This window comes from Nerophis lumbriciformis, linkage group LG26 (genome assembly GCF_033978685.3).
Source record: "Nerophis lumbriciformis linkage group LG26, RoL_Nlum_v2.1, whole genome shotgun sequence".
Lineage (NCBI taxonomy): Eukaryota > Metazoa > Chordata > Actinopteri > Syngnathiformes > Syngnathidae > Nerophis > Nerophis lumbriciformis.
The window spans coordinates 741,036-752,500 of NC_084573.2; the positions used below are offsets into that span (position 1 = coordinate 741,036).

Consider the following 11,465-nt stretch of genomic DNA (forward strand, 5'->3'; position numbering starts at 1 on the left):
GAGTACCAAGGTTGGAACACCTTAAAAAGGTGATGAGTTTGAAGTCTATGTTGGAGAGTACCAAGGTTGGAACATGTCAAAAAAAAAGGTGATGAGTTTGAAGTCTACGTTGGAGAGTACCAAGGTTGGAACACCTTAAAAAGGTTTCAAAGTCTACGCCGGAGAGTACCAAGGTTGGAACACCTTAAAAAGGTGATGAGTTTGAAGACTACGTCGGAGAGTACCAAGGTTGGAAGACGTTAAAAAGGTTTCAAAGTCTGCGTTGGAGAGTACCAAGGTTGGAACACCTTAAAAAGGTGATGAGTTTGAAGACTACGTCGGAGAGTACCAAGGTTGGAACACCTTAAAAAGGTGATGAGTTTGAAGACTACGTTGGAGAGTACCAAGGTTGGAACACCTTGTAAAGGTTTTGAAGTCTATGTTGGAGAGTACCAAGGTTGGAACACCTTATAAAGGTTTTGAAGTCTATGTCGGAGAGTACCAAGGTTGGAACACCTTAAAAAGGTAATGAGTTTGAAGTCTATGTTGGAGAGTACCAAGGTTGGAACACCTTAAAAAGGTGATGAGTTTGAAGTCTACGTTGGAGAGTACCAAAGTTGGAACACCTTATAAAGGTTTTGAAGTCTACGTTGGAGAGTACCAAGGTTGGAACACCTTAAAAAGGTAATGAGTTTGAAGTCTACGCCGGAGAGTACCAAGGTTGGAACACCTTTAAAAGGTTTCAAAGTCTGCGTTGGAGAGTACCAAGGTTGGAACTCCTTAAAAAAGGTTATGAGTTTGAAGTCTATGTTGGAGAGTACCAAGGTTGGAACACGTTAAAAAGGTTTTGAGGTCTACGTTGGAGAGTACCAAGGTTGGAACAACTTATAAAGGTAATGAGTTTGAAGTCTATGTTGGAGAGCACCAAGGTTGGAACACATTTAAAAAAAGGTGATGAGTTTGAAGTCTACGTTGAAGACTACAAAGGTTGGAACACGTTAAAAAGGTTTTGAGATCTACGTTGGAGAGTACCAAGGTTGGAACCCCTTAAAAAGGTGATGAGTTTGAAGTCTATGTTGGAGAGTACCAAGGTTGGAACACGTCAAAAAAAAAGGTGAGTTTGAAGTCAACTGTGGAGAGTACCAAGGTTGGAACACCTTAAAATGGTTTCAAAGTCTACGTTGGAGAGTACCAAGGTTGGAACACCTTAAAAAGGTTCCAAAGTCTACGTTGGAGAGTACCAAGGTTGGAACACCTTAAAAAGGTTTCAAAGTCTACGTTGGAGAGTACCAAGGTTGGAACACCTTAAAAAGGTTTTGAGGTCTACGTTGGAGAGTACCAAGGTTGGAAACCACAAGGTGATAGCGACAGTGGTGCTCTGATGTCACAAGAGAAGACATCTGATGAACCAGATTAACCTCCGTTCTAAAAAGAGTGCTGGGGAGGGTTGGATCCAGGTGTGAGGTTGTGGGGGTGTTATCAGGTTTATGACTTGATAGGACAGCTTAATGCTGCAGTGTGGTAGCTAGCTGCACAGTAATAAAGTGCACTGCTGTTCAGGTTGACATTTGGGATGATTAGCTGACACATTCTATTCTCTGCGGCGCTCCCTTTGATCTCCACATCCACACCATCTTCTGTGCTGGGGCTGTCAGAGTACATGTAGCCCAGGAGCTGCATCTGCATGTCCAGGTTCTGGTACCAGAGTATCAGGTTGTAGCTCGGCACGTTATGAATACATTGGATGGTGGCCGACTCTCCCGTCTTCTTGAACATGTCACTGGGAGTCTGCTTGACTTTCTCTCCTGCTGAAAAGATGGTGGAACTATGAAAAGCCTCGTTTATTGTGCACTAAGTTGACAAGCCTAGTTTATTGTGCACTAAGTTGACAAGCCTAGTTTATTGTGCACTAAGTTGACAAGCCTAGTTTATTGTGCACTAAGTTGACAAGCCTAGTTTATTGTGCACTAAGTGTTGTTACCTGAGAGCAGAGCAGTGCAGGCAGCAAAGCTGAGGAACAAGAGCACCACCATGTCTTTGGGATTATTAAGTCGCTGTCATCAGCACTTAGTCTACTAAAGGGCTGCACCGCATGTGGGCGGGGTCAGTGGGCGGATGTGGGCGGGGTCAGTGGGAGAGGGCGCTGAGGATGAAATGACATTTGTGGCGCCACCTATTGGCAATGGACATGTGGTAGAATACATGCAACAACCTTTATTATCCAGGGGTGTCCACACACCAAAAATGACAGCAATGCCACATCCCCCTCTAGTGGCTCATATGAGTATTACTTGTTAATTGTAGTGTCGAAGGCATGGTATACATATGTACCTGTCCCCCTCTAGTGGCTCATATGAGTATTACTTGTTAATTGTAGTGTCGAAGGCATGGTATACATATGTACCTGTCCCCCTCTAGTGGCTCATATGAGTATTACTTGTTAATTAAGGCAGGGTATACATATGTACCTGTATATACACACACATATGCACACATATATACAAATATATGCACATATATACACACATACATACCTGTCTATTTTAGATATATTTGTATGTATTATAATCATTGTTTATCGTGAGCGAACTGTGGTGCTGAATTTCCCCCAGGGATCAATAAAGTACTTTCTATTCTATTCTATCCATATATGGGTATATATACATGTAGATTATATATATTGTTGCGTTTGGACCAGTTGTTCCTCCCAGGGAATTCAAGTTTCTGGTCGCTCCCAAGCTCTTTACGACACTTAAAGCTGAGTAGAAGAACCACCAGAGACAGAATAGGTATTTTGTAATATATTTGCAAAGCTTTGTAAATATCATGAGACCAGTCCAGCATAGAACATTCAATCGCGCAGCTAAGATGGTCTGCCCTCAAAAATGGAAACCTTCTCTTCTAAAGTCTCTTTCCCTCCCACCCTCGTTGTCTTCGGCCTAAACACATGCCCATTGTCCTCCGCAGCTGGACACAAGAGATAAGGAGAAGGATTATCTCTCCTCCTTACATTCCATATTCAAGGTTAGCACACAGTATTTGCAGACAACCAAAAGACCACAATTGGAAGAAAAACACTAGCTGTTTTGTAATATCCATCCATTTTCTACCGCTTATTCCCTTTTGGGGTCGCAGGGGCGCTGGAGCCTATCTCAGCTACAATCGGGTGGAAGGCGGTGTACACCCTAGACTAGTCGCCACCTCATCGCAGGGCCTGTTTTGTAATATCCATCCATCCATTTTCTACCGCTTATTCCCTTTTTGGGGTCGCGGGGGGCGCTGGAGCCTATGATTATGAAAATAAAGAAGTAACACTTAAATACGGATATATGAAAATATCTGCCTCCGACAATTCCCCCTTCAGATCTTCTAAAAAGATCTTTATCACTAGTACAACACTTCTAAAATACGCCCCTCTTTGAGCAAGCTAGTAACGGATGGAATCTATGTCAATGTCGTCACTGTCAGGGAAGGAAACTAGCATTTCTCGAAAGTCACCACTTTGCTTGACCCCCCTTCAGTGACATAGCAAACCCAGAAACAGGGTGGGGTTGACCTTCTACAGCTCTAACAATGATGCGGGTGCATAAAGACCTAGCACAAGGGGCAATACCAAGAAAACTCCAACGGAGATCAGGGCAGACTGAATTAGGTCAGACCACCTTCCAAAGGTGCTTTGGAGCCAATCTTTGAAGGGGTCAGAGACACCGGAAACTTCAGTAAGTTCCTTAGACAGGGCATGGAGGCCCTCCAGGGCCCTCCAGGGCCCTCTGGACCGAGCCATCGGGGGCGGTGTTGTTAGGAATGAAGGTACAGCATTGGTCACCAAACATTGCACACACACCTTCTTCCTTGGCTAGGATACGGTCAAGGGCTATGCGGTTCTGGACGGCCATGAGGGAAGTTGGGGCAAGTTGTTCAGCAAGCCCCTCAACAGCATCACTAGCCAGGTTGGTCAGTCTCAACAGATTATAAAAAACATAGTTAATGCGTTCTACATTTTTAGTAGCAGTCACAGGGAAAATAGCACCAATTATAGGAAGGTTCTCGAAACCTGCACAGGATTCACACCACAATTTATGTTGTGGTGGGACCCCCCCCTTGGTTGTCCAATTGCATCAAAGTAAACACCATCAGGGTTTCTCGTCAAATCAAAGGAGCCCGTTACACTCCTCCGACTATATATATACAGGTAAAAACCAGTAAATTAGAATATTTTGAAAAACTTGATTTATTTCAGTAATTGCATTCAAAAGGTGTAACTTGTACATTATATTTATTCATTGCACACAGACTGATGCATTCAAATGTTTATTTCATTTAATTTTGATGATTTGAAGTGGCAACAAATGAAAATCCAAAATTCCGTGTGTCACAAAATTAGAATATTACTTAAGGCTAATACAAAAAAGGGATTTTTAGAAATGTTGGCCAACTGAAAAGTATGAAAATGAAAAATATGAGCATGTACAATACTCAATACTTGGTTGGAGCTCCTTTTGCCTCAATTACTGCGTTAATGCGGCGTGGCATGGAGTCCATGAGTTTCTGGCACTGCTCAGGTGTTATGAGAGCCCAGGTTGCTCTGATAGTGGCCTTCAACTCTTCTGCGTTTTTGGGTCTGGCATTCTGCATCTTCCTTTTCACAATACCCCACAGATTTTCTATGGGGCTAAGGTCAGGGGAGTTGGCGGGCCAATTTAGAACAGAAATACCATGGTCCGTAAACCAGGCACGGGTAGATTTTGCGCTGTGTGCAGGCGCCAAATCCTGTTGGAACTTGAAATCTCCATCTCCATAGAGCAGGTCAGCAGCAGGAAGCATGAAGTGCTCTAAAACCTGCTGGTAGACGGCTGCGTTGACCCTGGATCTCAGGAAACAGAGTGGACCGACACCAGCAGATGACATGGCACCCCAAACCATCACTGATGGTGGAAACTTTACACTAGACTTCAGGCAACGTGGATCCTGTGCCTCTCCTGTCTTCCTCCAGACTCTGGGACCTCGATTTCCAAAGGAAATGCAAAATTTGCATGGTTGGGTGATGGTTTGGGGTGCCATGTCATCTGCTGGTGTCGGTCCACTCTGTTTCCTGAGATCCAGGGTCAACGCAGCCGTCTACCAGCAAGTTTTAGAGCACTTCATGCTTCCTGCTGCTGACCTGCTCTATGGAGATGGAGATTTCAAGTTCCAACAGGACTTGGCGCCTGCACACAGCGCAAAATCTACCCGTGCCTGGTTTACGGACCATGGTATTTCTGTTCTAAATTGGCCCGCCAACTCCCCTGACCTTAGCCCCATAGAAAATCTGTGGGGTATTGTGAAAAGGAAGATGCAGAATGCCAGACCCAAAAACGCAGAAGAGTTGAAGGCCACTATCAGAGCAACCTGGGCTCTCATAACACCTGAGCAGTGCCAGAAACTCATCGACTCCATGCCACGCCGCATTAACGCAGTAATTGAGGCAAAAGGAGCTCCAACCAAGTATTGAGTATTGTACATGCTCATATTTTTCATTTTCATACTTTTCAGTTGGCCAACATTTCTAAAAATCCCTTTTTTGTATTAGCCTTAAGTAATATTCTAATTTTGTGACACACGGAATTTTGGATTTTCATTTGTTGCCACTTCAAATCATCAAAATTAAATGAAATAAACATTTGAATGCATCAGTCTGTGTGCAATGAATAAATATAATGTACAAGTTACACCTTTTGAATGCAATTACTGAAATAAATCAAGTTTTTCAAAATATTCTAATTTACTGGCTTTTACCCGTATAGTCGGAGGCAGATATTCACATATATCCGAATTTGTTGTACTTCTTCCAGTTCTTTGTCATATTTGAAAACAGCTCGTGTTTTCCATTTATTCTCTTGATGCTCTGTCAGCAAGTATACTATGTGTGATAACCTTGAGTTCTTTGGAACGTGTTTAGACTAGCATTTTGTTTTGTCTACAGAGATGGGACGAGAGAGAGGGTGGTGGGATCGGGAAGACAGACCATTTTGGGAGGCGCGAGAGCATGTTCTAGGGTTAGACTGGTCTCAATCAAAAATGTATATTGGCAAAGCTTTGAGAATATACAACAAAATACCTATTCTGTCTCTGGTGGTTTTTCAACTCAGCTTTAAGTGTCGGAAAGAACTTGGTAGCGAATTGTGACTTGAATTCCCTGGGAGGAACAACTGGTCCGAAACGCAACAATATATATAATCTACATGTATATATAATGCAAATCAAACCCTTTTCAACCCTAATTGTTGCTAATCAGCATTGGGAAAGTATGCTTATTTTCCCTCAATTGTATGTTTTTCAAAATAAAACTCAAACCAATCCCTTTTTAGTTTTTTTAATTTTATTTCCCATGAGAAAGTAAAAGGTACACACACACAACACACACACACTCACACACACACACACAGCTCATTACTGCCATCTACAGGAATGCAAGTCATTGATTGATTGATGACTCGGCCGTATTCTGATTCTTTATTCTGTGCTCAGGTGCTCCAAACAATACACCGCCCTCCCACTTCCGCACGTACTTGTATCATGAGGAGAGTACAAGTATGTGCGGACAATATCGCAGTACTCTCACTGTCCACTGGAGACAATCTTGCCTGCAGTCTGGCAAGATCAATTGTGGAATTGATTGATTATGGAAAAACAACATGGATCCCAATGTACTGGTGCAGTGTCAATCAAGCATGGCTTCTTCTCTCCCATCAATCAGGAACATCTTCTTCCATCACAGCCAGTCTTCATATCTGCGTCGCCCTGGGACACATCAATGATTACGCAATGTTTGCTGTGTGTTGACTTACTGCATTGGCCTCTGCTACACAACAGTGATCCATGCATACCGCCGATATCACATCTGTATGCTACTATATCGATTCTATCAACATCAACACGTCGATACTTTTGATACTTTAGTTCAGGGGTGTCCAAACTTTTTCCATCAAAGTCAAGAGTATTCGGGGGCCTTATTGGTGTTTTTATTGGAAAAATGCTCAAACAGATTTTGTGTTCAGCTTTGTATTATAGGTGACAAAGTATATTATCAATAATTATTATTATTATTAATTGTTCTCATTACATACCTGACATTTTTACTTAGATCAGGGGTGTTATTTTTTCCCCCAAGGGCTTCCATCCATCCATCCATTTTCTACCGCTTATTCCCTTCGGGGTCGCGGGGGTCGCTGGAGCCTATCTCAGCTACAATCGGGCGGAAGGCGGGGTACACCCTGGACAAGTCGCCACCTCATCGCAGGGCGACAACATTCACACTCACATTCCTTGATTTGGATATTTTGTTTATTTAAAAAAAATAAATGCTAGAAAAAGATATTATATATTTAAAGACAAAACTTTGTGTTATAGGTGACTATTTATATTATTATTAATTAGTTTAAAAATGTCAGCTGCTGCTCATTTTATAGTTGTTTTGCTCTTCTTTTTACATTTTTACTTATATTTTTTATAATAAAAAATAATTATATTAATATAATTGTTTAACTGCATAAACTAGTGTGTCAAAAAATGATGCCAGTATGTTCATTAGGGTTGTTGTTATTTTTCAAATAAAAGTTTTCCTTATTTTGCTTTTATTTAACTAACTAAACTTGGTTTATATTTTAAGAATATTTTTATTTTTATTTGTAGAGCTTCTAATATTTTAGATCAGGGGTCTAAACATTTTTCCCCCAAAGGGCTTGATTTGGATTTTTTTTTTTATTTAAAAAAAATATATGCTAGAAACAGATATTATATATTTAAAGACAAAACTTTGTGTTATAGGTGACTAATTATATTATTATTATTAGTTTAAAAATGTCAGCTGTTTCTCATTACATACCGTTTTTTTTGCTCTTTTTTTATTACATTTTCACTTATGTTTTTTTAAAATAAAACTAATGATTTTAATATGATTGTTTAACTGCATAAACTAGTGTGTCAAAAATATGCCTGTACAAAAATGTTCAGTTACACATTTAACAGTGTTTATTAGGTTAGTTGTCATTTTTCAAATTAAAGATTACCTTATTTTATTTTTAATTAACTAACTAAACTTTGTTTATATTTTAAGAAATATTTAAATTTTTATTTTGAGAGCTTCTAATATTTTTTTTCACCAGGGACTCGATTTGGATATTTTTTTGTATTAAAAAAAATTGCTAGAAACAGATTATATATTCAAAGACAAAACGTTGTTTTATATATATATATATATATATATATATATATATATATATATATATATATATATATATATATATATATATATATATATATATATATATATATAATTATTAGTTTAGAAATATCAGCTGTTTCTCATTACATACCGGGTTTTTTTCTCTTTTTTTCTTACATTTTTACTCTTTTAGAATAAAAATAATGATATTAATATGATTGTGTAACTGCATAAACTAGTGTGTCAAAAATGATGCCTGTACAAAAATATTAATGTTCACTTACATTTAACAGTGTTTATTATGGTTGTTGTCATTTTTCAAAATAATTCATAAGTTAGTATTTTTAAATGTTTAACTAACTAAGCTTTGTTGATATTTGATATTTAAGTTTAATTTAAATTTGTATTTTTTATAGTTTCTAATATTTTAGATCAGGAGTGTCGAAACTTTTTTTCACCAAGGCTTTGATTAGATTTTTTTTGTCTTTAAAAAATGCTAGAAACAGATATTATGCAATTAAAGACAACATTTTGTGTTATAGGTGACTATTTATATTATTATTAATTATTAGTAGCAACATTTCAGCTGTTTCTCATTACATACATTTTTTTTTTGCTCTTTTTTCTTACATTTGCACATTTTTTAGAATAAAAATAATGATATTAATATGATTGTGTAAATGCATAATTTAGTGTGTCAAAAATATGCCTGTACAAAAATGTTAATGTTCACTTACACATTTAACAGTGTTTATTATGGCTGTCATTTTTCAATTACATTTTTTCCTTAGTTAGTTTATTTGTATTTAACTAACTAAACTTTGTTTATATTTTAAGGTATTTTATTTTTTATTTTTATAAGCTTCTAATATTTTAGAACTTTTTTTCACCAAGGGTTTGATTTGGATATTATTTTCTATTTAAAAAAAATGCTAGAAACAGATATTATATATTCAAAGACAAAACTTTGTGTAATAGGTGACTAATTATATTATTATTAATTATTAGTTTAAAAAATGTCAGCTGTTTCTCATTATATACTGTTTTTTTGTTCTTTTTTTCTTACATTTTTACTCTTTTTAGAATAAAAATAATGATATTAATTAGATTGTGTAACTGCATAAACTAGTGTGTCAAAAATGATGCCTGTTCAAAAATATTAAATGTTCACTTACACATTTAACAGTGTTTATTATGGTTGTCATTTTTCAAATTGATTCACTAGTTTTCCGTTTTATTTTTAATTAACTAACCAACTAACTAAACTTTATTTATATTTTAAGTATATTTTTATTATAATTTTTAGAGCTTTCAATATTTCAGATCAGGGGTGTCTAAACTTTTTTTCACCATAATTTGGATATTTACAATTTTTTTTTTTTTTACATGCTTGAAACAGATATTATATATTTAAATAAATATTTTTGTGTTACAGGTGACCAATTATATTATTATTATTAGTTTAAAAATGTCAGCTGTTGCTCATTACGTTCTATTTTTTTACATATGTTATTATTTGAAAATACACAACTTTTTAAATTTTACCACACACGCTCGGTGTATTTGCACAAACATCGTTGACACCAGTCAGAATTTTACTCGTATCGGATTGGACGGAAAACCATGTACAAGCTGTACAGCGACTACTCTAAAGTACTGTATATCGATGTTTACTTTCTATACTATCAAGGGAAAATGGATACTAGTCATCTATATTCATTTATTGATATATAACTACAACTTGATTTACTCACTGGTTGTTTTGTAGAAAAGTGTGATTGTAGGTATAGTCTGTGATGAAGCATGTTGTAGTCATATACTGCTGTGATCGTTACCTGATTGTAGATATAGTCTATGATGAAGCATGTTGTAGTCATATATCAGTTGCCTGATTGTAGGTATAGTCTGTGATGAAGCATGTTGTAGTCATATATCAGTTACCTGATTGTAGGTATAGTCTGATGAAGCATGTTGTAGTCATATATCAGTTACCTGATTGTAGGTATAGTCTGTGATGAAGCATGTTGTAGTCATATATCAGTTACCTGATTGTAGGTATAGTCTGTGATGAAGCATGTTGTAGTCATATACTGCTGTGATCGTTACCTGATTGTAGATATAGTCTATGATGAAGCATGTTGTAGTCATATATCAGTTGCCTGATTGTAGGTATAGTCTGTGATGAAGCATGTTGTAGTCATATATCAGTTACCTGATTGTAGGTATAGTCTGATGAAGCATGTTGTAGTCATATATCAGTTACCTGATTGTAGGTATAGTCTGTGATGAAGCATGTTGTAGTCATATATCAGTTACCTGATTGTAGGTATAGTCTGTGATGAAGCATGTTGTAGTCATATACTGCTGTGATAGTTACCTGATTGTAGGTATAGTCTGATGAAGCATGTTGTAGTCATATATCAGTTACCTGATTGTAGGTATAGTCTGTGACTAAGCATGTTGTAGTCATATATCAGTTACCTGATTGTAGGTATAGTCTGTGATGAAGCATTTTGTAGTCATATACTGCTGTGATCGTTACCTGATTGTAGGTATAGTCTATGATGAAGCATGTTGTAGTCATATGTCAGTTACCTGATTGTAGGTATAGTCTGTGATGAAGCATGTTGTAGTCATATATCAGTTACCTGATTGTAGGTATAGTCTGTGATGAAGCATGTTGTAGTCATATATCAGTTACCTGATTGTAGGTATAGTCTGTGATGAAGCATGTTGTAGTCATATATCAGTTACCTGATTGTAGGTATAGTCTATGATGAAGCATGTTGTAGTCATATATCAGTTACCTGATTGTAGGTATAGTCTGTGATGAAGCATGTTGTAGTCATATATCAGTTACCTGATTGTAGGTATAGTCTGTGATGAAGCGTTTGGTAATCAGTTACCTGATTGTAGGTATAGTCTGTGATGAAGCGTTTGGTAGTCGTATATCAGTTACCTGACGCCGCTGGGTAGGTCCTCTCAGCAGCCATGTGTCTGTGTGTCCCTCGCATCGCACTTCTGGTAGTGGCGATATGGGCCGTGCTCAAATTCCTCCGCCATCACTTTGGAAGAAGACGTGAGCGTGCGAGTCACCTCGGTTGAGAATGGTGAGTCTTACCTGAGACGCTGGAGTTGTGCCTTCCTCGGTCTCGCTTCCTCTTCTTGCCCTGGAGAGACACAAGACGCCGTTTCATGACAAGCTTCGGGTGTTGCTTTGAAACGTTGTCACTTTCCCACAAAAAATGCTAACTTTTCACCCTCACATTTTCATAATAAATTC

General features: G+C 37.7%; 1 protein-coding gene and 1 gene segment (V, D, J or C); both read right to left on the reverse strand.

Annotated features, from left to right (window-relative positions):
* Nucleotides 1-1,464: 1,464 nt before the first annotated feature.
* Nucleotides 1,465-3,875, reverse strand: LOC133623543 (T cell receptor beta variable 6-1-like). The segment is given in 5 exon segments: nt 1,465-1,784; nt 1,961-2,014; nt 2,069-2,152; nt 3,642-3,749; nt 3,824-3,875. Coding segments are annotated over 5 exon segments (618 nt in total).
* Nucleotides 3,876-6,319: 2,444 nt separating this feature from the next.
* LOC133624091 (uncharacterized) overlaps nt 6,320-11,465 on the reverse strand; it is a 28,046-nt gene continuing 22,900 nt past the window's right edge. The window contains exons 7-9 of the mRNA XM_061987706.1: nt 11,304-11,352; nt 11,142-11,247; nt 6,320-6,759 (exon numbers count right to left, since the gene is read on the reverse strand). Of these exons, the coding sequence (XP_061843690.1) occupies nt 11,165-11,247; nt 11,304-11,352 (132 nt within the window). The 3' untranslated portion in view covers nt 6,320-6,759; nt 11,142-11,164. The remainder of the gene's footprint in view (nt 6,760-11,141; nt 11,248-11,303; nt 11,353-11,465) is intronic.